Below are 25715 nucleotides of genomic sequence, written 5' to 3'. Positions count from 1 at the left end.
CTCTGGCATCCTTCCTAAGCGGAGAACACAGGGCCTCCCCACCCTCATTCATGATTAGACCATATTTAGGCTCCATTCATAGATGTAAAACCCCACAACAAACAGACCCTGAGCCAAAACAGCCTTTTGCTCTGGGGGCAGTCCCACGAGCCACACAGACGCACCAGGCGCTACTGGCACTTCTCACCCTCTCTGCAAGGAGCCTGATGATGTTTCTAACTAAGTCAGCACAGAGTTCAAGACTCTGATTAAGAACTATAGCTTCTCAAGGCTACTTTGCCTGGCTCACGTTACAAAGATTATCTGGCAAAAACGGTTCATTCCAGGCAGGAAATCACCCCACTGCCCAAGAGCATTTCTCCATGCAGAAGGACGCCCTCATTTTCACTTGTTAACACCCAAACTCCAGGCTCCCTCCAGGCACTCCAGGCTGCCACAGCAGGAAAAAAGCAGGAAACCATCGAAGGCACATGAGCAATTAGCTCAGAGCTACGTAAAATCCAGGATGATATTCCCTCCTGCTTCCCTGTGCTCCACATCACCTCTGCTGTGTGCACTTGCTGTACACAGCAAGACAGCATCTAGGCAAAGACGGCCATTCCCTGCCCCTCGACTGCTCCCCACACCCTGCAAGCAAGGCAATCACTTCATTCCTTTACTGCCAAGGCAGCGACAGCACGGCACGTGTTTGTGGTGCCGGGCCCTCCACGGCTTCAGGAAACAAGGCTACCGTTTCCTTTTGTCCTTGCAAGAAACTCCAGAGCTCTGCACTGCCCTACGGACAGGAGGACCTGCTGCAGCAAGAGCTGGGATTTAGAGCTGGAAATAACTCCTTTTCAAGGGAGAAACCTAATGGGGATGATCCAGCATTAAGCTGGGTTTCAGTGGTTTCTTACCGGGTCTTAAGAATAACTGCCTTATTCGTTCCAATTCTCCGAGCTGTGATTTCACTTCACTTGAAACGAACCCTGTCGTCGCCCCCACAACGCTTATTTCCAGAGGGCTTCCAACCTCCACAGCCCAGCCAGCCCAGCAGCTTCCCCCCGCGCCCTGGAGCAAGGCTCTTCCACAGCCCCAGAGCCTGCAGGGACCAGCCTCCCAGAGGAGCAGGAAAGGAGCACAACGGAGCCATCGGGCACATCTCCCTGCAGGGGCAGGACAAACCAGCCACCAGGACACAGCACCCCTCCAGCCCACCACCCCACGGCTCCCTGCTCCCCACCTCAGACAGCCAAGGCTCCCTTTGCTGCAGGACCTACAGCCTAGCTCCAAGTCTCTACCCTCCCTGCAAGTTGCACGGCAATTTCAGAGCCCGTTCAAGCCCTTCTACCTGCCCAGCCCTGCTCTTAGCCCAGGGATGTTTAAATCCTGCCGGCTATCACACAACTGCCCCATCCCTGCTGCCAGCGGAGCTGCCTCCTCCCTGCCCAGGGCCAGACGCTACCTGAGCACGGGTGATTCACGCTTCTCCTGGAGGATTCCTCCGTGCGGGGCCCAGCCTTGGCTCCTGAATGCCCTCGCGCTGCTCGGCAGCTGTGGGCAGCTGCAGGGACAGGAGCCGCCCAGGGACGCCTCGGTGTGGCTCTTGCCCACCAGCACAGCAGCTAACTGCTGCTGGGCTGCCAACAGCCAGGGGAACCTGGGCAGCAAAGGACAGGGCTGGCACCTGGGCTGCCCAGCCCCTCTCCTCAACGCTCTGGCTTTGCCAGCTAGGGCAGGGTTTCACCAGCGCCTCGAGGAAGCAGAGCTCAGAGCCTGACAGTAGCTCAAGCCTGCTCCTGCCTCAGCGGCTCAGCAACTCCTGCTCTCACTGGGCCACGGCTGCTGCTCGCATTTAACAGCAGCAGCTCCCCTGTACGTCACAATAGGCGAGGGCCACACTTGGCTTCCACGGCCACTGCAGGGCCTTGCTAAAGCTACAGCCTTGCGGATCCCTGCAGCCCCCCTACGCCTTCAATGTCTCCCCCGCAGTGAAGCCCTGCACCAGGGCTAAAGTGCACCTTACAGCAGCATTTGGTCACGCTCCGTGAGCGACACATAAATTGCTGGAGACACCGCAGATGAGCCAAGAATTTCTCTGCTTCAGCAGGAAAGAAAAAAGCTTCCGCACTGACTACAAAGCAACCATTTAATTCCTACTTTGCTGGCCCACGAGGAGCCCCGCCACACCAGGGCCATGGCCAGGCTGCCTTTGGGGTGACCCCTGTTGCTGTCCCTGGTGAGCGCCCGTCGATGACTTTGTACCCATTAAGCCTGCGCACACGGGCACACGCACCACACAAGGCCACCCAACTGCCCGGGGCATCTCAGCTGCCAGGAGCTTCACACGTTTGCAGCACAGCGTTTGCCAGAAACAAAAGCTTCCCATGAGACTCGGGGCCACAGGCAAAGCAAATCCTCACACCTGCCTGACGGGGAACGTGGAGCCCTCACTTTGAAACCAACACTCATCATCTGGGCCTTTACAACACAGGCAGGGAGGATATGAGCCCCGAGTGCTAACTGGCTCTCCAGGCAGCCAGCCTCTGGAAACACTCCAAAACATGTCCCGCACCATGTCCAGCCACGAATCCAGCTGGAAACTGGAGAGCTCAGGCAAAGACACCTCAGGCGTGACACCCCTGTGTGCTGAAGGCACCAAGGCAGAAGCTCTCTAACTAAAGGAAACCTCTTACAAAAGCTCTACCACAGCTGACATCATTAATAGGAGCCCACTAGTAGAGCTTCCTGCTATTTCCTTCATAACCTTCAACTGCCAGCCAACGCTGAGACAGCCCAAGCTCCCTTCCAGGGTCATAGAATCATAGAATAGTTAGGGTTGGAAAGGGCCTCAAGATCATCTAGTTCCAACCCCCCTGCCATGGCCAGGGACACCTCACGCTAAACCATCCCACGCAAGGCTTCATCCAACCTGGCCTCGAACACCGCCAGGGATGGAGCACTCACAACCTCCCTGGGCAACCCATTCCAGTGTCTCACCACCCTAACAGGAAAGAATTTCCTCCTTAGATCCAATCTAAACTTCCCCTGTTTAAGTTTTAACCCCTTACCCCTTGTGCTGTCACTACAGTCCCTGATGAAGAGTCCCTCCCCAGCATCCCTATAGGCCCCCTTCAGGTACTGGAAGGCTGCTATTAGGTCCCCACGCAGCCTTCTCTTCTCCACGCTGAACAGCCCCAACTTGCTCAGCCTATCTTCATAGGGAGGCGCTCCAGTCCCCTGATCATCCTCGTGGCCCTCCTCTGGACTTGTTCCAGCAGTTCCATGTCCTTTTTATGTCGAGGACACCAGAACTGCACACAATACTCCAGGTGAGGTCTCACAAGAGCAGAGTAGAGGGGCAGGATCACCTCTTTCGACCTGCTGGTCTCGCTCCTTTTAATGCAGCCCAGGATACGGTTGGCTTTCTGGGCTGCGAGCGCACACTGCCGGCTCATGTTCATTTCCTCATCGACCAGCACCCCCAGGTCCTTCTCTGCAGGGCCGCTCTGAATCTCTTCTTTGCCCAACCTGTAGCTGTGCCTGGGATTGCTCCAACCCAGGTGTAGGACCTTGCACTTGTCATGGTTGAACTTCATAAGGTTGGCATCAGCCCACCTTACAAGCGTGTCAAGGTCCCTCTGGATGGCATCCCTTCCCTCCAGCATATCAACCGGACCACACAGCTTGGTGGTCACTGGCAAACTTGCTGAGGGCGCACTCAAGCCCACTGTCCATGTCAGCGACAAAGATGTTGAGTAAGACCGGTCCCAACATTGCTCCCTGAGGGACACCACTCGTTACCGGTCTCCAGCCGGACATCGAGCCATTGAGCACAACTCTTTGCGTGCGGCCGTCCAGCCAGTTCTTTATCCACCGAGTGGTCCATCCATCAAATTGATATCTCTCCAATTCAGAGAGAAGGATGTCGTGTGGGACAGTGTCAAACGCTTTGCACAAGTCCAGGTAGATGACATCAACTGCTTTACCCTTGTCCATCAATTCTGTAGCCCCATCATAGAAGGCCACCACATTGGTCAGGCAGGATTTCCCCTTAGTGAAGCCATGCTGGCTGTCACCAAGCACCTTGTTGTTTTTCATGTGCCTTAGCATGCTGTCCAGGAGAATGTGCTCCAAGATTTTACCAGGCACAGAGGTGAGACTCACTGCTCTGTAATTCCCCGCGTCTTCCATTTTCCCCTTCTTGAAAATGGGGGTTATATTTCCCGTTTTCCAGTCGTCGGGAACTTCACCTGGCTGCCATTATTTTTCAAATATGATGGCCAGTAGCTTAGCAACGTCATTCGCCAGCTCCTTCAGGACCCGCGGATGGATTCCATCAGGTTCCATGGACTTGTGCACGTTCAGGTTCTTAAGACGGTCTTGAACCAGATCCTCTCCTATAGTGGGCCTAAGGTCTTCATTCTCAAATTTTTACCTTTAAGTGGAACCGACTGAAGTCTTAACCGCGCTTTCCCAAAGAATCTTAGAGAATAACAGAATCGTAGAACGCTTTGGATTGGAAAGGACCTTAAGATCCTCTAGTTCCAACACCCTGTCACAGGGAGGGACACCTCACACAAGAACATGGTGCCCAAGCCCCGTCCAACCTGGCCTTGAACACTGCCAGGGATGGAGCATTCACCACTGCTTTGGGCAACCTGTGCCAGTGCCCCACCACCCGCACAGTGAAGAATTTCTTCCTTCTAGCTAACCTGAACTTCCTCTGTTTCACTTTAAGCCCATCACCCCTTGTCCTCTTGATACAGTCCCTGATGAAGAGTCCCTCCCCAGCATGCTGGTAGGCCCCCTTCAGATACTGGAAGGCTGCTATGAGGTCTCCACCCCGCCTTCCCTTCTCCACGCTGAACAGCCCCAGCTTTCTCAGCCTGTCTTTGTACAGGAGCTGCTCCATCCCCCTTAGCATCCTCGTGGCCCTCCTCTGGATTTGCTCCAACAGCTCTAGGTCCTTCTGTTGAGGACACCAGAACTGTACACTGTGCTCCCAGGGGGGGTCTCATGAGAGCAGAGGAGCAGGATCACCTCCCTTGACCTGCTGGTCATGCTCTTGGTGATACAGCCCAGGACACAGGGGGTTTCCGGGCTCAAGCGCACGCTGAAGCGCCTCATGTTCCAACCCCCAGGTCCTTCTCCTCACGCTGCTCTGAATCACTTCTCTGCGCAGCCTGCAGCTGTGCCTGGGATTGCCCTGACCCAGGGCCAGGAGCCTGCACTCGGCTTTGCTGAACTTCATGAGGCTGGCCACCTCTCCAGCATGTGCAGGTCCCTCTGGATGCCATCCCTTCCCTCCAGCGCGCCGGCTGCACCACACAGCTTGGTGTTGTCTGCAAGCTTGCTGAGGGCGCTCGATCCCACTGTCTGTGTCAGCGACAAAGATGTTGAACAGGGTCTGCCCCAACACCGACCCCTGACGGACACCATTCGTCACTGGTCTCCGTTTACACATTGAGCCATTGACCGCGACTCTCTGTGTGCAGTCATCCAGCCAATTCCTTGTCCAGCAGCTGTGCATCCAGCAAATTCATGCCTCTCCCGTTTAGAGACAAGGACGTCGTGTGGGAGGATGCTAAATGGAATTTATTGGCTCCAGAGAGCACGAACGTGGCGGGAAGGGCCCGGGGCAGCTGGTCACTTGCGGGTGGAGGGCAGGCCCCGGAGGTGGTAGATCCAGGAGCCGCCAGGGCAAGAGACCACCAGCCTGCTGGTGACAGGAGCCGGGCCGCCCGTGAAGGAGACGGTGATGGTGGTGCTGCTCTTGGCGCGCAGCATCTCGGGGGCCCTGACGCTGAAGGCCGGGTGCTTTACGGCATACTGGAACGCCGTGGCCCTCGGGAAGACGTTCCTGAAGGAGATGGAGGTGGTGCCGCCGGCTGGGATGAGGAAGGGGCCCTGGGGTTCAGGGGGCAGCGCAAGGCCGATGAGTGGGATGCAGTACTGCCCGCCCAGTGCAGAGCTGAGCTGCAGCGTGGCCTTGGCTTTGCCCAGGTGGCAGGGCTCAAAGGTCACTTCCACATTCAGCTCCGAGCCCCCAGCGCTGGCGGGTGCCGCACTGATGGATTTTGCCGTCTGGAAGTCGGCACAGTTGGTCTGCGCAGGGGAGACAAGAGACCATGGGGGGTTGGTCACAACAGCAGAGCCAGCGCCTCGGGAAGAACACGATGGTCCCCTGGCCCTGGCCCGTCCCACCCAGACCATAGCCCTGGTGAGTGCCTGCGGTGAATGGGCACGAGAAGTGTGCAAACGTGCCCAGCAGGAACAACCCTGCACCCAAGCCCCAAGACTGCCAGACCTGGGCTGCAAGCGGGAAGCAAGCCCAGGCACCACGGGGCCTGCAAAAGCAGCTCCAACCAGGGCAGCAGACACGGGCCCGCAAGGGAGGACAAGCCCACACTAGTGGGAAGGCCCCTGGGCTCACATGGCCACCCTGGCTCTGCCAGGCCACGCCAGAGGCACTCGGACCCCCTGGTGGAGAGGGCTGGTGCTGGCCAGAGGAGCTGCCTCCCAGCCAGAGCCCCGGCAGCCCGGGCTCACCTGTAGGAGGTACTCGGTCTCCTGCTGGGCAAAATTCCGGATTTTGGTGGTGATGGTCTGACGGGAGCCCAGCGTGGTGCGGAAATACACGGGCTTCTCTGGCCTGCTCGAGGTGGCTTTCAGCTGCAGGTTGTAAGACAGAGAGCCCAAGTCGCTGCTCTGGAGCACCAGGTGCCCCGTGCTCTCACCCGTTTTCAGGGGCTGATACTCCAAGACAAGATCCGCCTGGGAGGAAGGAAGGAAAAAGCCACGGCGTCAGGCACAGGCAGGGAACACGTGTGCCTGAGAAGGGGGCAGCTGGTCCCTGCTCTGCTCAGGCAGCGCTTGAAGGCTGGGCTGCCTTCCCCGCTCTGACTCCCTCTCTCTCGGGCACAGCCTTGCTCCTTCTGGGGGACGGTTCACTCAGGGACAGATCCCAACAGCTCAGAGCCCTCCAGCATGATGCCAGAAGCTGCCCACCCTAAAAAGCCCCTGTGCTCCCCCAGGGCACACACCACCTCCTGTCAATGCAGGCTGCAGACAACCTGGCCGCGGGATCAGGCTTGTCCTGCAGCCACTCGCACCTGGAAGCAACACATTAAATGAGGGGCACATGGCACAAGGGCCTGCCACGTGACGCCCAGTGGCGGCGTGTTACAGGGGCCAGCAGGGCAGACTCCACCAGCGCAGGATGATTCCCACTGGGGATATTCTCGCACACTGCTCCCTCTCTACGTCATCGGCAGGGAGCTGCCACCACGGAAAGAGGCCCCACATGGCTCCTTTCAGGCATCACCCTCCAAGAGCCCCCCCTCCGGCCACGAGTAGGGAGAGCAGAGTGAGCCGGAGGAGCTTTGCTCCTACCTTTGACTGTGCAGGAACAGTAAAGTGCTGTGGAACGCTGACGCCCGGCACTTTGCAGTTGATGGCAAACGTCACCGGGACAGGCAGAGGGTTGTCCACCTTGACGGTGGAGGACACTCTCTGCCGAACGGCGGTGCTCATTTCAACAGTGCCGATGGGTCCCGAAGCCATCACCTTGAAAGTCACCATGTGGAACAAGTACTCTCCGGTTGTCTCGTTGAGGAAGGTCACCTGAATCAGACAGAAAGGGAAGTGCTGCTCATTCCACACAGGAAAACAGACCCGGAAGAGCCCACCGAGCTCAGCGCCCTGCTTCCAGGAATGGCTATGAGCACCCAGCGAGGAGGAGTGCAAGACCAGAGAAAGCACCTGTGGTATTTCATAGGACCCGTGCACGTGGAGGTATGAAAACGGGCGTGTAGCTTCTCAGTGAGCCAACAGCTCCTTGAAGGGCCCTGCAGACCAGTGTCCTCACTCACCTTTGCCCTGTAGACTCCTTCTTTGTAGGAGAAGAAGGTGAGCTGGTAGTCCTTCTTCGCAGAGCTCGGCACGTCGATGTATGAACACCCCTGCAGCACGGAACTGCTTTCCAGGTTCTCTGGTTTGAGCATGTCAATAACCACCAGGAACCTGCGGGTGAGAAGGACGCAGTGAAGGTCAACAGGAAGGACTCCCATGGGATACCCATCGTGCGGGGGTACAATACAGTCCCTCTCATCCTCAGTGCCTCGGGCACAGGGCGCCAGCTCTCACCCCCCTTGGAGGAAAGCCCTCCAGGATGGCTCTGCACAGGCAGAACGTGGGTATGGCCAGACACAGCCAAGGAGAGGGAAAAGCTTTCAGGAGGGAGCTTCCAGGCACTGGAAGCTTCCTTCCTTTTGCTGCTGCAGGGATTGCTCATGAGGCCAGACTCCCTGGGCTGGACTCACCTCTGTGGTCTCTGCAGCCAGTTGGACACAGGGATGAGCTCCGTGTGGGAATTCCTGCACGGAACCTGCCGGGAAATGGCCCCTGAACACCTGGGGGCTTCAGCAGTTCCTTCCAGCTGGTAGCGTAAGCCTGTCCCGTCCGGCAGGGGGAAGAAGATGGAGCCCTACAGACAACGAATAGGACAAGTCGGCTCTGGAGCACCCCTGGACAGTCCCACGCCTGAGGCTCTCACTGAGGCAGCTTTCAGCATGTCCAGCTGGCAGAGCTGTGACTGCAGCCCTGTCCCGTGCAGGAGGAGACAGACGCCAGCGTCGCACCTGCTCTGAGCTGCTTGTGAGCGGGTGCGTGGCCCACAGGACACGGCACAGCTACAGGACACAGAGGCATCATCTCTGGGCAAAGCAAGGAAACACGGGCCCTGCAGCGGAGCTGCTCTGCACATCCCAACACTCCCTTACTGGCCCCACTCACCTGGGCATGTCCCTGCCAGCCTGTGCTCACGCAGGGACAGCCGTGGGAAGGGGGTGGCCGTCCCTGATGAGCTCCATTGCCTCAGTCCTGCTGGCCTTAGCCCCAACAGCGCTGACCAGAGAGCAGCCTGTAAGCTGGCACAACAGGGGCCCCCAGACATGGGCCATGGAAAGCTCATATCCATGCTCATTCTGGGTGCCCGTGGATCCCAGACACCTGCCTCTGCCTCCACAGCAGCTGAAAGCTGCAAGACTCCTCACGCAGGCTGTACGTTAAAGAGATGCTGAGCACGTGCGACCCTAAGGGCACAGATCTGCTGAGCACCCTGGAGACTTGAGGCCAGAAATCTCTGACCTGGCCCACTGTAAGGCCAGCTGGAGCGGGACAAGGAGCGCGACAAGGACCCGGCAGCTCCAGCACCACAGAGCCCTTCTGAACTGACCCCTTGGATTTAGGAGCTTGTTGCTGGCCTGGCACAGAAAACATTGCAGAGGGGCCAGTCACCCCCATGTGCCCAGCCTGAGACCTGCAGGAAGGGCTCCTCCCAAAGCTCCTGCATGACCCTCAAGAGATCTCTCTCGTTTCCCACCTGCCTGCTCACGGCCAGGACGGCACTGACAAACTGCAGGGCAGCTTTGCCCTTCTTGCTCCCTGCAAGCTGCAGAAGGACACCAGCCAGGTGCTGCTGGCAGAAGTGGTTGTGCCCGGGGCTTGGAGAGCCTGTGCAGCCCGTGCGCTGAGCATGGGGGTCTCTGAGCCCCCTGGGCTGCCACAAGCAGCGACCCAGAGCTACGCAGAACAAACTTCATTTCTTGGCCTGCAGAAAGCCTGGCTTTTTACGTTAGCTGCTCCAACACGTTTGGTGCTCAGTCCCGACTTCCCATCTGCCCTTTGCCCGTGCCTGGCCCCCAGCCACCACAAAACCCAGCTTCCAACAGAGAGCACAGGACACCTTCAGCTTGGACAGGACCTCCAAAGGTCATCTCGGCCAACCTCCTGCCCAAAGGAGAGTGACCTACGAGGGTCATGCCACGAGGGTCAGCACGCTGGCACAGCTCACCTACCTGATGCTTCTTGTTCCCACAGCTCATGGTTAGGGGTCTGTAGGTGACCTGGTAGGCCTTTTCTTTTTGCCTGGCCTCCAGATGGATAAATTCAGGCCCTTTCCAGTATTTCCCCTCAACAATGGGCTGCAGGGTCCAGGCCTCGCTGCTCGGGTTCGACAGGAGGATGGTCTGGCTCTGCTTCTCACGCACATTGCAGCTGAAAGTCAGGGTCTGCAACAGAGGAGCACAGAGGCTGCGGGGTCGTACCCACAATCCTTGCCACTCTTCTCACGCTGGCTCTACACCAGGACCTGGAGCACGGGGAGCAGCTTTTCTTTGTCACATGCAAAAATTACACCTTGGCCACAGCTTTTGGAGTAAATCAAGCTGGTTGTTCTTGAAGAAGGGAGCAGAACAAGCCTTTCGCATGCTGGGTGAAAGGAAACTTCAGGGGAGTCCTGAAAGGAAACTGCTGTGCAAGGACAGATCTGCAGCCACACAGCCCTTTCCTTCATGGGCAGGATGAAGAGGAGCTCCATGCTCTCTTTGGGAGCAAGAGCCAACTGCTCCCAAGCTACCCCCTCCCAGGGGCTGGATGCAGATGCCTTGCCCCTTCCTACTGCTGAATGCCCTCCCCTGGCCCGGCACGGGGGAGAAGTGTGGCTGCGGGTGCATTGCTGGGATACAGCGGGGTGGCTCTGTGGGGAGGGTCTCAGGAGAGCCCGGCAGGGTGCTCCCACGGCACGGGTGCTACAGTGCAGAGCCAGGACAACCGAGCTGCTCACTGGAGGAGCAACACCTCGAACAGGGGAGAAAGGCAATGACAGGGCTCAGGAACTCTGGCAGTCCTGCCCAGCACTTTCTCTCTGGGATACCCCGGCACAAGCGAGTCTGCGCTCGCAAGTGTCCTTCAGTTCCTGCCCTGGGAGAGATGTGGCGCAAATGCTGGGGTCCAGGGGCCCATCCTGTCCCTGCTGCGTTACCTCTCTGGTGCCAGGGGCCTCCACGCAGGATCCTGATAGCGTAAGGCGGAGCGCCTCGCTGCCCGGGATGAAGCACCGCAGCCCCTCGTACTGGACAGCCTGGCTCAGCTTCGAGGGGCGGAAGGTCACAACGAAGGGGACATCCACCCCTGGCCTGATGTAACCCTTCGTGGGGCTGATAGCAAAGTCCGGCTGGAAGCTCTCCACGTCCCACAAAAACCTTGCCAAGGAAAGCACAAGGACAGGAAAGAAGGATTAGCCACGGGGAGCTGTCAAGGCAGGGTAAGTCTCAGCGTGAGGCTCTCCGTCTCTGGTGGGCTTTCCCACCACATCTCAGGCCTGATGCTGAGCCACCTGGCAATAAGGCTTCAGGCTGGGCAGGACCCACTGCACCCATCTCTAAATGAGCTTTTGCTCGTACCCCCTTGCTAACTGCCAGGGCCTGACTGCACGGCCATGGCTGCACGACTCTCCAGCGGGATGGAGAAGCAGAGAGGAGATATCTGGGCACACTACGGCTCCTCACAACCCTCATCCAAGCAATCAGCCCTCAGAGAGGCGGGGGGGTCCTGCTTTACCTGACTCCTGCGTCGCCCGCGTTCCGCATGACGACGCGCCGGCATGTGTAGCTCTGCCGTACCACGGCTCCAAAGCTGAGCTGGTCCTGGTCCAAGCTCACGAGGCTGCCCTGGCAGGAGCCCCGCACCGCAAAGAGGGAGCGCACCAGCCCGCGGCACTCCAGCAGCACTTCCCCGCTGAACGGCTGCATGCGGCGCTTCGGGGAGAAGGTCACCTCCACTTTGCAGGTGTCTCCTCTGGCCTTCAGCTTTAGCTCCTTGCTGGGCTTCAAGCACAGAACCTACCCGAAGAGATGAGTGGAGACTATTTCATCTGGCAAGCCAGCTGCGGAGCCTCCCTCACCAGACTCAGGGAAGAGGCTTCCAATTCCTCTTCTGTCCGCACCAACACTGACCCAGTCCCACTCATTCCCTCGTAGGCATTCCTAGGTAATACCAAAGGTGTTTTCTGCCATGTGTCCACCTGGTCACGGTGAGGTCACCTCTGCCTTCTAAAGCTTTCATGGAAGTTCCAACAGAGCTGTAACCCTCCCTCTTTCAAGATTCACCTCCCTCGCCTTTCCAGATCTAAAATATGTGGCTGCATCCTGACCTATGCGTCTAAAACAGGTTAGAGGAATTGTGCCGCCTTCTCACTTGTGGCTCTCGGGGAGTCCTGGCACCCAGCTCAGCTGAAGCATTCACACTGCAAGCATCTGCTGGCAGAGCAGTGCCAGCAGGGAGGACGGGGCAGGCACAGGCAGCCAGGGCAGCCCACAGCTGTCATTAGCTACTACCTCCCACCCACAGCAGCTCATCGCTCCCTGCAGGCACGCTAAAGTGCTCTGCAGAGAAGGAATGGCACTTACCCCAGCTTCCTGCAACTCTGGCACGGTGGATGTGACTCTGAGCTTAAAGGCGAGAGGGCCTGCACTCTTGTTGGCTATGGTGACGATCTTCTTCACCGTCTGCCCAATGCAGATGTTTCCTAGCTTCACCACCTTTCCTGGTGGATGCACAACGTCAACCTGAGGCAGGAGGGATTGATATCAAGCCAAAGGAAAGAAGGAGAAGAGGTTTTCTGCCACTCTCGTGGCAGAAACACAAACCATGGTAGGCTGGGGAAGAGATGAGGAAATGAGAAAACCATGCTGGTTGCCACCTGCACTTTTAGCATTTAGATTTCATCTCACCTTCATTTCTATGCCCCTTCCTTGGGCCTCAACAGTCAGCTTCTCAGCCGGGGCACACGGAGGCAGCAACAAGCTGTTGTGGCTGTTGTCGTCTTTAGGTGTCCGTAGGAGCTGCGCACAGAGGGAAGAGAAACCACAGACAGCATGAGTTTCTGGACATTCACCACGTGAACAGACTCCCCAGATGAGCCATCCCCTCCCATACTCTTTCCCCCCAGTGGCAGGGATTATCCAAGTCCCTCCACAGCCTGCCAGCAGAGCCGGCTAACCCTGGAATGCCACCGGGCTTTGCCCTGCACGCTGCCCCCGTCTCCCTGGCACAAGCCTGGGAATGCTGGAGCGCTGGGAATCTCCAGGAGCGTGCACAGACCTTCCCCCTCACCTGCTCCTCAGCAAGGTGCTGCTGGTCAAACTCCAGTGAGTAAACCCCACAGGGGTTCTTCACCACCACTGTCCCCTCTTCCCCATGGCTCTGTGGCAGCAGCGGTCCCAGCTCGAGCTCTGCGGGGCTCAACTCCAGCCGTGGCTCCAGACCACATCCCAAGACCGGCACCCGCAGGCGTTGGCTGCTCTGGCAAATCTGGATCTGCAGCTCGCCCCGGTAGCACTTCTGCAAAGAAGCAGCACAGAAAGCTCCTCCGTGAAGCCCCAGGTGACAGCGCCTCCAAGGCAACAATCGCCCCAGGGTCAGGGGTCTTCTCAGCACCTCTAAGCTGAACCCAAACCAGGCAGTTACTTAGAGCAGGGGCTACAGCATCTGCATGGCTCTGAGTAACTGCGGTGAGTCCTGCTGGGGAGTGTAAGTGGTCAGTTGGCTACCAGATGGATCTAAAACAGCCTATCAGAGGTTTTCACCTAGTCGTGGGGGAGCGCAACGCACGTGAGAAAAGTCTGCTTTCTCAGACACAGTCCTGGCGCTGCAGCACCGGGCAAACATCAGCTGTGTGAAAGAGGCAGCTGAGCTCTCACTGGACAGAAATAAGGATCGTCTTCTCTGCTCAGTGCTTGGCTCTGGTCAAGGCCAGACACGAGACGCTGAAATCTCCATGAGCAACTGAAAGATCCCTGCGACTGTCCCCAGCCATGGAAGCACTTGGGTCCATCCTGTCACACGCTGCCAGTTTCCAAGTCACGGTGGCCACATGCAAACTGCCTTTGGGAATGCTCCACCATTTAAGCTGACTCCCAAACTGCGTGGGACCGTGCAGGGGAAACTGAGGAACGGTGGGCACAGGGCTGGCAGAAAGCTCCACGCGGAGGCAGAGCTCATTCCCCGCTCCCTGTGCTGGCCTCCCCTTACCACACTGCCCTGACAGTCCTCCTGGGGGTGACACCCACCAAACTCACCTCTTCCGTGGGTGAAAAACGGACTTGGACATGGCACTGCTGTCCTGGAGCGAGGGTTCCAGCTGAGGGCAGCACCTCAAAGCCACAGGGCGCGGGCCTCATCTCCTCCCGCAGCTTGTCATGCTCGCTCGCTGGCAGATGTTTGTCCACCTGCGCACAGAAACCAGTCGCGTGAGGTCTCCTTGGTCTGCGAGGACAGACCCTCGGTTCCTGCAGTGCTCCGAGATGCTGGCACGGTGCAGGGAGCACCTTCATCCCACCCAGACGTGGCCACCCCTGCCTAGAACTGGAGGGCAAACATGTTGGCAGGGCAGGCAGATGGGGAGGCAGTGTCCTCGGAGGGGGAGGAATGGGTGAAGATGGCAGAGAAGTGAAGCGTCAGCTAGTGAGCAGGCCCAGGTGAACCAGCCTTGCTCTGTACCCTCAAAAGCTTCCTCAAGCGAGCTGCAGCCCAAGTGCTCAGGCAGCCAGAGGGGCGGGAAAGCCAAGAGAGGCAAAGAAAACCCAACCAAGAAGTTGTGTGTTACACGTTGTCTGTGCTTTACCTCCTTAACAGCCTCATTCATGCTCATGGACCATTTACAGGGGACCTGGGACGTGTTGTGGAGCTGGATGGTTTCTTCCTGCCACTGCCCACACTGGACAGAGGAGAACTCCAGCCTGTCCCTCGAGAGGCAGAGGGACGGCTCAGCCACAATGGCACGCAGGCGGACCTGGAACGTGGGGCCTCCTCTGACCTAGAGAAGGACAGAGCATCCAGTTGAGAGCCCGGCTGACACTCGCTGCTGTGCCCAACCTGCTGCCTGCCCCACAAGCTGGCCTACCTTGATGGGCAGGAGCACATCCACCTTTCCCAGGGGCACGTTGGCACTTTGTGGGTCGAAGCACACTTCAAATGTCTTGGTCTCACAGCAGGGCAGGCGCTTCACAAGGTCCAGGCACACGCTGAAGCCTGAACACAGGAAAATCAAGCAGCTGAGATACACAAGCAACAGGAAATGGCTCAGAAGCACGGCAAGGCCACAGGGGTGTCCTGGCTGGCAGCTCTGTGAAAGACCCCTTTCCATCTCCAGAGAAGCTGCTCTGCTCCCCTTGTCACTGCCCAAAGCAAAAGGATTTTCACAGCCAGAATCCAGGGGTTGCAGGCTAAAAACGAACCACATTGGTTGAGGAGCTCCAGCAATTCCTTCAGCAGGCATCTCAGGGAAGGACGCATACACCTCTCCAAAGGACAATTTCCAACTAAGATACCAAATGCTGTGGTGTTCCCTGGACAGCGGCTTAGAAGAGACGCCTGGCCACCCGTCACAGACAGCAGTCCCCGTGTGACGGAGCTGCAGCCTTACCCCAAGGCCTCTTTGCGAAGCCTGTTTCGATACGGCACAGGATCCCACAGGCCGTTCAATAAGGCTGAGCAGAAGTGCTCTGGCACTAGGAACTCTAAACAAAGCACTTCCGAACCACAGAGGGTCCATCTGGCTGCAACATAAACCCTCAGAGTGCACAAAGAAACTCCGATGGTGCTCACGGGAGCCAAGAGCAGTAGATGCTGAGAGGCGATCACGCTGATCAGCCCATCTGGCCCCTGCAATGACTTTTTAGGGCAGCCACAGGCAGACCAGGTCTCTGGGCACTGCTCGACAGAATTCAGGCTCTTGAACAGGGCACCGGCCAGAGGGGTACTAAGGAGGAAAAAGCTGCCCAAGGAAGTACTCAAATCTCCCCATGCCCAATGGCTCCAGCTGATGTGGCAGAGACAGCCCCTTCAAGCCCCCGTGAAGCCTCTTTACCACTGGTTACCTGTGTTATACAGGACATATCCATCGGCCTTGAAAGATGCAGGGAAGTGCCCGGTGTTGGTGAGCTTCACCATGTGTGTGTGGATGTCACCGGGAACGACATAGCCAAGGTCCAGGACGTATTCGGGCAGCTCAGCTCTGAAAGGAGGAGGAAGGACACTCTGTAAAGCCCAGCATGGCGTGGGGTGGAGAAGCAAATGGAGGGGATAATTCTGTATCCACTGCTGTGAAAACTCAAGCCAAGCCCAGGAAACCCAAGGCCTGACCTGAGCACCCAGTAATAAGACTTGGCTAAGTCATGGGGAGTGCAGGGAGTCCACCAACGGGATCTTCGAGTCAGTTTAAAGTGGGTACTGGACACAGTTCCTATGCTGTGAAAAGCCATTGCAGAGAAGTCCACTGCGTCTCCACGGGTCTCAATGAAACTGCTAAGCTGGTGGCCGGCCCAAGCCTGAAACTGCTTCAGGACCTTCTCACAGGATTTCCTTGCAGAGGATACCTCCACTGCTCTGCAGCCAGATCTGTCCCCAAAGCAGCGCTTGAGAGTATCGCGTGCAGTAACCAACACTACAAGATTGCTGTGAAGGTCTTTTTGCAGGCAATCCCACTTGGAAAAGCACATAAGGGATCTGGACCATTCCCTGCTCTTCCTGCTTAGTGGGGTCTGCTTCTCGGCACAAAGACACCGGCTTGGAGATGCCCCTTTCACAGCTGGTCAGCAGGGGTGGTGCCTGTGCTGTCTGCAAGGGCTTGCTGGTCTGCACCCCCTCAGCTCTGAGAACAGAACCCAGCAACTGTGGGGAGTGGAGCACCTCCAGAGCTCAGGGTAGCACTGTGCAAGTGAGGACACCGAGCTGCCCACAGGGAGCACGGCGTAGCTCTCAGCATCAGGCCCTTTCGGAAGTCTTCAGCTATTCCCAACTCTGAGACACAAGGAGCTCTCAGGGGCAGGGCTGCACTGCTGGCTGTTACCCTCGCGGCCCCTGGAGACAGGCTACAGGAGTCCCTACTAACTTGAGAAGCCTCCGATGTACACGCTGGTGAAAGGCAGTGTCCTCCGGGGGACGGGAGGCGAGAGCTTTCTGCTGCTCCAGGGCATGTTCCTCAATCAGCATCTCCTCCATCTGCATCTGCAGCTGAGCATCCCACTGAGGAAAGGAAAGACAGGGGCTGGTTAGCCAAGGTCCTTCCCAAGGCACAAGCTTGTCTTGGGTGGAGGATCCCACCCTGCTCTTGTTGAGAGGGGCGACGGAGTCAGTCTGTCTCACTGATCGGTGTCTGTGACACTTCCTGCTCTCTCAGGCAGGATCATATCCCCACAGAAATGAACTCCAGTGTCTCTGCCTGCCCAGTTATCAAAGCTGATCTGGACAGACACACAAACAAGCCAGAAACCTTCCAAAGCTCCAAGTATGTCCCTGCCTCCAGTGAGTGCCAAAGCAGCCTGGACAAAAGCTCTCCTGGAAAGGGAACCATGAGAGAGCTGGAGCCTCCTGGAGATACAGAACACAGCACAGCCTCAGGCTGCATTCAGGCTGCTGCTTTACGCTCTGTAAACCTGGCAGGGCTTGGCCGGTGAGCAACAAACCCCCCAGCACCGCCCTGTGTGTCCTTCAGAGCACCAGAAACCCAACTGCCCCAGCACAGCTTTCAGCATCTCCCTGGGGTAGTCAGGAGCTGGCGCATCGCCACGAGGGACAACTCCCAGAGGTGGGCAGCCCAAGGGGCACGCTGAGCTGACACACTCCGTGGCCAGGGGTGTGCAGGGAGGTGCCCAGTGCCGGCAGGGCCCTGGGCAGCTGCCGTGGGGCGCAGGGGCTCCAGTGTCTCGCAGGAGGGTGGCACGTGCGGGACAGGGCAGCATCTCTACTCACCACGGTGCCCGAGTCGTCCACGCGGGGCTCGGCTGCCACAGCCTCCCCCAGAGCAATGGCCTCTTCTCTCTGGCTGCCTTTGTCCAGCTTTTCTTTGGCCTTTAGGAGGATCTTCTCATATTTGGCGTTGCCTGAAAGCACAGGACACCACCCATAGCAGTGGGGCAGCACAAATCCCACGGAAGACGGGAAGCCCCATTCCCCCGACACCCAGACACAAACTGCTCCAGCAATGTAGGGAAAGGAGATCCTGCTGCTTCTCACCCCCACCCGTCTTTCTCGCCACACAGGAGCATCTCAGCCCCACAGCGTGATGCAAACCCAACCCCTGTCAAAATCCCTGCCAGCCTCTATTACAGCTTTCCCAAGCTTTTCTGCCCAGCCATCATCTTCCCAGACCTCTTGGCAAGCTGTGCACGATGGTTCCTGCGGCAAAGCCCACATGGGCTCGTCTGCCAGAGGCTAAAGAAGCAACCAGAGGGCTGACCTTGTCTGACAGCCCTGAAACCTCCAGGCCTGCTCGAGGTGCCTGTGAGCTGCCCTGTGGGCATATGGCATGGGGGAAAGCCGAGCAGACAGGCAGTGCTCACCTTTGATGTTCCTGGGCAGGTCCAAGTGGATCCTGGGAAAGGTCCCCTCTCCTTTCAGGGAGATTTTTTCTGGCTCCAGGTGACCCAGTTGGATCTGGAAAGCCCTGCAGAAGACTCCAGGCACTCCTGGCAGGTAATACACTTTCAGCACTTGCTGCTTGCCAGGTTCAACGTAACCCTGCAGGGCACACAAGAGGGAGGGACGCAGTGTACCAAAGAGGATTCCGTGGAGGGATGGCTCACATGACAGACGCGCTGAGAACACAAGACAGGTTCTCATACATAAGGAAACATCAGACATCACCACCTCCAGCTTTCCTGTATCCAAACGCCTGAGTCTCACTGCTCTTCTGCTCACAGGGTTTACCCTCTGCTAGCCAGAGCCAGGCACAACAAACCAAAGCTCTTTCACCAGCTGCTCTGGAAGAACGGAGAAGGGCCTCTGCTTCCAGCAGGGCCAGCAGCTCCTGGCAGCAGCTTGCAGGAGAGGACATCAGCATGTCACCCCTCAGACGGACAGGCACTGAGGAAGGTGGAAGCCACTTGGCCCTTTGGCTTCCTCTTCCCATCGCAAAAGGGCACCAAGACAGGAACACTGCTCCAGCTCTAAGACACCCAGGCAGGATGACAAGCTGTGATGGAGTGATGCTCCAGTGATGGCACAACCAGAGAGCTCATCACTCAGCTCCAAAGAGCTCCCGGAGCACTCGTGCCTCCCACTGGTGCTTGCTGTAGGACAGCAGAGCCAGCGGCGCCCAAGGACAATCAGGGGCTCCGTTAGGATTCTGCTCGATGGACCTCCTCTGCCTCTGCAACAGTCGCTCACAGCCCTGTCTCTCCTGGCTGGTTTTGGACGGGGCTTGTGTGTTCATTCCCCCTGTTTTCCCCCAAAACGCTCTCCTGGGCAGCCTGACACAGGCCGGGTGAAGCCCTTGTGCTACTCACCCTGCTGGGCACGACCAGGGGCACGCCAGGCAGAGGGTTGGCTGCAGTGCCTGTGCCGGGGCTCAGCACCGCAAAGGCAAATCCCAGCTTCCCGCTGTTTTGCAGGGTCAGCGCTGCTTCCGTGACTTTGTTAAACACCTGAGGAGAGGACAGAAGAGCAGGAAGTTACAGGCACATGTCTGCTGCCAAGAATTTCATTCCTCTTCCATCGGGTTGAAAGCAAAGGAACACAGCCCAGAAGCAGGGAGCGCACAGGAGAGATGGGCACTGGGCTCTCTGGGTTAGCCTGGGCAGCCCGCGGCCACAGGGTACTCCTGGGCCCTACACAGGAACAGCTATTTGTGGCAGAGGTGCAATAGCAACCATGGAAAGATCAGTAATAAAGCAAGTAGGGGACACAAGCTCTCTGCACTTGAAGGTGTCACCCAACTGCAAGCTGAAACACAGGAGGAGGCATTGGGGCATTTCAGGAGAAAAGGCACCTGCACACAAGTATTTGTGGGCACAACACAAGCCAAAACGGAGGGAGAGAGGGCAACGCACACAGGGCCAACAGCTGGAAACAGCTGTGGGGGTTGTAACCGGAAAGAAGTACAGTGAGGGTTATTCGGGGACATTCTATCCGGCTACGGTGACTGGAAGCCCAGGTCAGCTGCCTCCTTGGTTGATGAATCAGGAGCATTAAAAGAGAGCACCTCATTTGGGCTTTAGGAGCAGATCAGCGGATGGATGTCTCAGGGACACATCCCTCTGCAGATCACCACTGGGATCCTGCCTGCCCCAGGAGGCAGCGTTAGTTAGAGGAGGGATTCCCAGCTTTGGGCTGGGCTGGGGTGGAGATGGTCATTAAACGCCAGCTTGGAGGTATCCCCCAAACGTTGGACTTCCAAGCCACAGAGCCAGCGAAGCAGCTGGGAAGGGGGGAGAGCCCTGGACCCGGGTGGGCAGCAGCCCACCGGTCATGCTTGGAGGCAAGGAGCACTGACAAGAGCAGCGTGCGGTACCTGCAGCCCGCAGTCGATCTCGGTGGTGTCCAGGAGGTAGCTGATGCACGAGGCCTCCCCACGCAGAGCCACCTCGTAGCTCGGGCCTCCCTCCACCCTGCACAGCGCCGTGACCTGGCTGACGGTGTTGGCGTGGCCGAAGAAGGAGAAGGAGACGCGCTGGCTCTGGCCCGGCTGCAGCTCACCGTGCAGTGGCAGGATATCGAAAACCTGCAGGCAGGGAGGAGAGATCCACACGTGGAACACGGGACTGATGCAGGAGAGCAGCCTCAGCTTGGGCCAAAGGACAGACGTGGCTGCAGGGGCCTCTTCCTCAAACACAGGCAACATCATCCTCATCTCACACTGCAGCCGTTCCACTCACCAACGGAGAAACCATGGGGAAAACCTTCTCCCACAGTCCCAATTAATGCAGTAGCTAATACACTACATTCATTTGTGGTGTCTCCTGGCAGCAAGAAATTCTCTCTGCTGCAGAACTTGCCTTCAAAAACACCTTTTCCTGCCCTCAGAAGAACACGAGACTGGGAGCTGAGAGCCTGTGGAGCCGGGGGCAGGATCCAGCCCAGCTCCTCGCACTCCTCATGCTTTTCCCTGTCTCTGATTCACATCCTGCTCTCTCCAGATGCTGCAGCAACTGCTGCCGCAGCAAATGCTGCCGCAGCAAATGCTGCTGCAGGAATTTCCTACCCACCACTAGATGAGGACCAAGATGGATAAAGTCCTCCATAGCTGCCGCACAAGGAGTGTTCTTGACCAGCCCTATTAACACCTCCCATGTGGCCTCTCCAATGACCAGCGATGCGCTTGTTATGACATGAGGCCACTCTGGCAGCAGCACCCAGGACACCAGTGGGAGTGGGAGTACGTAACTGCTTGCTACACTGGAAATGTGGAAGTGAGACAGATTCCCACTTACCTCCTCCACACCCAAGGCGAGGGGCTCTGTCTCCATGAACCTGGAAAAAGAACAGACCTTTGCTCAGGGACCTTGCAGTGGGAGGGAGGGAAGTCTGCACAGCAGCTCCTCGGCAGGATGGGGCCCCTGCGGGGGCATCAGTGGTGTGAGCTCAGCAATGAGCTCCAAAACTGGGATGGAGCAGGTCAACGCCTGGCAATGAAACTGCCATAGCAGCGCTGCAGGCAGCTGGCAACTGCTTGCCTCCAGATCTGCTATCTCCTGCTGCGTGATTCTGAAGATCCATTCCGTCACTGGAGAAAACACCTTGGTGCAAAGGCTTAGCTCAGCTTTGAGCTCTCAGAGGTCCAAGGGCTGAGGCTTAGGGTTAGTCTGTCTCTAACCACGTGGGTCTACAACAAGAGTAACCACGAGAGATTCGTGCCTCAGAAGTCAGAGAAAGGGCACACGTTGGTCTACACTGCCTATGTCCAGCCACACAGCAACAGTTGGATTGTGTTGCTCATATGATCACTCTGCCCCAGGTAGCAGCAATGACCAAAGAGCAAGGAGGAAAGAACGGGCTGGACAATTAGAAAGAAAAAAATGTAAACACACAAAGTCTTGTTGAGGCAGAGAAACAGCATTTTTCTCTCCTGACCAAAATAAACGTGCGCGACTGATCCTGGGAGTCTCTGATGACCAGCTCCAGCAAGGTCCCAGGTAGGGAAAGTTCCAGTCTTTGATCTCCCCTTCATGAGACCTGATGCTTGATTCCCTCCATGTCAGACTGAGTTAGAGCTGATGATTTAGAATACCAACAGTGCTTAGTGTGGACCAGAAATAACATCTGACACGCTGCCCTTCTGCAGGCTCCTAATGAACACTTTGAGTGTTTGGTGGTAACACCTTGGAGACCATCTTCATTTCCAGCTCTGGCACACAGCATCCCATGGTGTCTGCTGAGCGCCCCGGAGTGCCCCAGTGCCCTGGTCGTCTCCCCCAAGCCCTCCTAATAGCCACAGCTCATCTCCAGTTCCCAAGAGGTCACCTCCTCCGAGTCAGATCCCAATTCCCTTCACACAGCTGCTTCTTGATCGTTTCCCTTGTTTGTAATAACAGCGCTTCAGTGCCACGTGGTGAACTTTGCTGCGTTTCCTAGGGCATTACGGAAAACCATTTGCTACCGTCCTTCAAACTGCCCAGAGCAGACTTTTGTGCTATGCAGAGAAGCCGCAGCAGAAGGAACACTAGGAATGTGCTTCTAGATGTGCTTCAGCACCACTACAAGTTTGCTCTTGGCCTTGGAAACCATAGACCACCACTGCATGGTCCTCCTTCCCAGGGATGTCCATACAAGGGCTCCCTCCAGCATCTACAGCTGGACCTAAAGTCACAGCAGAACCTGCCATTCCTCACTAAAACTCTACATAGCTCTTCTGTGAATGTGACGTGCAGTTCAAGAGATGAACACTCACTTCAAGGGGCTGTTTGCCTCAGGCCACGAAGATCTGAGAAAGCGGCTTTCTACATCAGCCCTCCTGCCCCCAGGAACCCATACAGGCCTACAGCAAAGCAGAGCAAGGGACTGCGACAGCAGTGTGTCACTCTGATGGCAGTGCCTGGGTAGGATCTTAGTACAAAATGACAACAGATGGGCTTAGCAGGGAAGGACACCTTCTACATCCGCTTCTCCAAGTGCCGAAGCATGGCTTTGCAGCTGCAGAGATAAAGCAGGACTCCAGCTTATGGCTATGTGAAAAGGGTCAGTAGTGTCCTACAGTCCCAGCCTGGCTGGAGAATGCTGTCTCCTTCCCAGCATCAAGCCGGTGGAGATCACCTGTTCCCTGAGCACCTTGGCTGAGCACAACTCAGAGGTGTGATTTCCTCAAGGGAAGGTTGAAAACAATTTGGCAGATCAGGCAAATGGCCTCGGGCTTTGCAAACCACAAACAGGACATCAGGAAGAAGAGCTTCCAGGAGAGGGAGAGGTGCGCATACCTCACTGGGTTCACCTGGCTGTCCTTCAGGAATGCCCAGTGGTACTGGACAACCAGTGGGCTGCAGTTGGTCATCTCCATGTAACGCACATCCTTGCTGTCATTCAAGATGCAGCCAAAGTCCACGGCCGTGCTCTGGATCTGGAGATTCGGGAAGCAGACTTCTCCCCGGACGGTGACCTGCTCTTCGTGAGGATGCTCCAGGAACTTGATCTTCAGAGCCTTCTCCGCTGCCCGGATAAGCAAATCCTCCTCATAAGCAGGGTTAAATCCGATGCAGAGTTGAAGTTCCTCCCCTGTCCTCAGCTTCATGGGCTGCAAGGAGATGAAGAGAAAATGTTCAACGTGTGACCCCAACACGGGCTTCTGGCTTCATCCTTCATTTTCTTCACGCTGTCTGACCAAGCACCGCACTTTTTTCTGAAGCTGCCTGAGGCTCACGGTTCTGTGCTCTGCACCAATACAAGAGGAAATCCACGTTGGTCTCCTGAATTCTGGAGCCGCAGAAGCCACCTGCTAAACACAACCAAAGCAGCACTCTGGCACCCAGGCCTTCGCCCTCACTCTGGAGGAACTCCTTTAGCCTGCAGCACAGCGGTGGCTGCACCTCTGACAACACGTGCACTGCAGAGCCCATGCCCAACACCTTCCGCACACACCAGGGCAGGAGCCAGACAGCAGCTGGAGAAGCCTACCTCAGCCTTCCCAAAGGCAGGGCTGCCCTCAAAGACAGCAAGCTGTTCCCCAGCTTATCTGAGGATGGCTGCTGGAGAGCTGGCATGCCTTCCAGCAGACACCTTTCCTACAGCTTGCCCACAGCTGGGTGCCTGCTCCCTCCTCCCCCTGTCTTCAAGCCAGGAGGTCTCTTCCCCATTCAGATGGCATTCTGTTTCCTTCAGCAGCTCATTTCACATCTGATTTAGCTTGGGCCACTTTACTGCAGACTCTACAGAACACACTTCCATCATGGAGGACCTCCCAACAGAGACACACCACCACGTTCATCCCTCTTCAAAGCCCAGCACCAAGAAAGTCCGGGGCTGCTCACCTGAGCATCTGCAGGGAGAGGCTGCTGGTCCGCAGTGCAGATGGAGAAGGGCTGCTCTAAGGCAAGGACCACGCTGAGGGGCAGCGAGCACATGTTCTTTACAGAGAGAGGCTTGTACATCACAGCCAGGACATCACCGGGGTGCTACAGAAACAGGAGACAAGAAAAAATGACCTTGAAGTGGCCATGGACCTCCTCCCCTTCAGACGCATTTCAAATTTTCCAACCCCAAAAGTGCATCCATCTCTATTTACTCTTTTGATTGGTTTCTACCCCTCTGCAAAGGTTGTCCTCCAACTCTAGCAGACGCTTTCCCCCACAGCCTTCCCCAGGGGACAGGGAAACAGTCTCGCGTACAGATGAGGGAGCAGCCCCCCAGAGGAGGCAGCTGCTTCAGCAAGATCCAAAACAGAAAGTGAACCCACTCTGGCTCCAGTTGTGTGTCCTCTCCTGCCCAGAGAGCACACACAGGCACAAGGCACAAGGCCATTTCCACTCCCATACAGTAGTTTCTTACCACCCTATCAGCTCTGCCAGGCCCGCAAGGCAGTGATGCTGCTCAGAGGAGGCAAGCAAGCAGGATATGGCCTGCAGCGGACAGCCTGCAGCAGCCCGAGGTCAGCTTTGAACATTCACGGGCACATGCAGACAGCTCCAAACCTCAACAGTCTGGCCGCAACCTGCTGCCCCTGCTCCACTGACAAGATGTTGCAGCCTCAAAGCTAAGCTCAGCCTAAGCCTTTTCCTCCTGTCCATGCATTGCTCCGCGCTTCCTGCATGGTTTATCTAAACTAGACAGTCTTTGGGAAACTAATTGTGGATGCATTGGCATCCAACTCCTGCAGTGTCGCAGCACGCAACACATGGGAGCATGTGGCATCAAGCAGACCACAGGCAGACATCAGGGGGAGCTGAAAAGCTTCTGATTAGATGTGAACCGCCTGCTCACAGGATTTGTGCTTCTCTGGAAGCCTGGGAAGTGGAGGAGAGACCTGAAACCGCAGAAACTAAATCATGAGCTATCTGCTCTTTTTCAGACACCTCACGCGATGGGGAAAGGTGATGCAGGAGTCGGGATCCAGACACTAAAGGGCACACACGTTGCACTGGTGCTCTCATCGCTGCAGCTGAAGGGCACTCGTGGGTCCTTTGAAGAAGGTGAGGCTTGGGAAAGGCAAAGAGGCAGCACCCATACCGACGGCAGGGAAGGCAAAGAGGCGCAAGAGATGCCAGTTTTTCCTCATCAGCTTGAGGAGTTGACAGGAATCTCAGCTTTTCTCAGCTTCCCTACACGATCGCTGCTCGGACATCACCACACCTTGGAAGATCCTCAAAACCCTGACTACAGACACTGGCGTCTCTCTAGAGGGGGGCATGCTCCCCCTCGCCAGAGCAGCTGTAATCTCAGTTCTACCTGGCTCAACTTAGAGAACAGCCTCATCTCTAGCAGCATCCTCACTCCTCTCACCACCACCTCAGGGAGGGTGAGGAGGGATCTGCTCTCCACCTGCAGCCCCAGCACAGCAAGTGGCTCTTCCAAAGCCCACACTGCTCTCACGGGTCCCACACCTCAGCCCGTGCCCTTGGCTCAGCAGCTCAATTCTGTCTGCACCTCGAGAAGGGCAGAATAGAGCTGCGGAGACTGTCCCCAGCCCC

The 25715-nt window shown here is 57.0% G+C and overlaps 2 protein-coding genes across 2 annotated transcripts in view; both read right to left on the bottom strand.

The window, feature by feature from the left end:
• Positions 1 to 5628: 5628 nt before the first annotated feature.
• LOC136005874 (hydrocephalus-inducing protein-like) lies at positions 5629 to 10037 on the bottom strand (the record flags this gene model as incomplete). The annotated part of the gene is made up of 6 exons (XM_065663767.1): positions 5629 to 6087; positions 6532 to 6735; positions 7381 to 7605; positions 7854 to 8004; positions 8304 to 8467; positions 9840 to 10037. Coding segments are annotated over 6 exons (1401 nt in total), but the record flags the coding sequence as incomplete, so codon positions are not given.
• Positions 10038 to 11378: 1341 nt separating this feature from the next.
• LOC136005873 (hydrocephalus-inducing protein homolog) overlaps positions 11379 to 25715 on the bottom strand; it is a 42213-nt gene continuing 27876 nt past the window's right edge. Inside the window, 14 exon segments of the mRNA XM_065663766.1 lie at positions 11379 to 11492; positions 13000 to 13164; positions 13902 to 14051; positions 14447 to 14638; positions 14726 to 14853; positions 15702 to 15838; positions 16673 to 16848; positions 17575 to 17666; positions 18165 to 18342; positions 19110 to 19247; positions 20114 to 20323; positions 21033 to 21072; positions 23013 to 23326; positions 24060 to 24203. Coding sequence (XP_065519838.1) covers positions 11379 to 11492; positions 13000 to 13164; positions 13902 to 14051; positions 14447 to 14638; positions 14726 to 14853; positions 15702 to 15838; positions 16673 to 16848; positions 17575 to 17666; positions 18165 to 18342; positions 19110 to 19247; positions 20114 to 20323; positions 21033 to 21072; positions 23013 to 23326; positions 24060 to 24203 — 2178 coding nt within the window.

The sequence above is a fragment of the Lathamus discolor genome, chromosome Z, assembly GCF_037157495.1.
Source record: "Lathamus discolor isolate bLatDis1 chromosome Z, bLatDis1.hap1, whole genome shotgun sequence".
NCBI lineage: Eukaryota > Metazoa > Chordata > Aves > Psittaciformes > Psittacidae > Lathamus > Lathamus discolor.
This window is presented reverse-complemented; position numbering and strand designations above follow the sequence as displayed.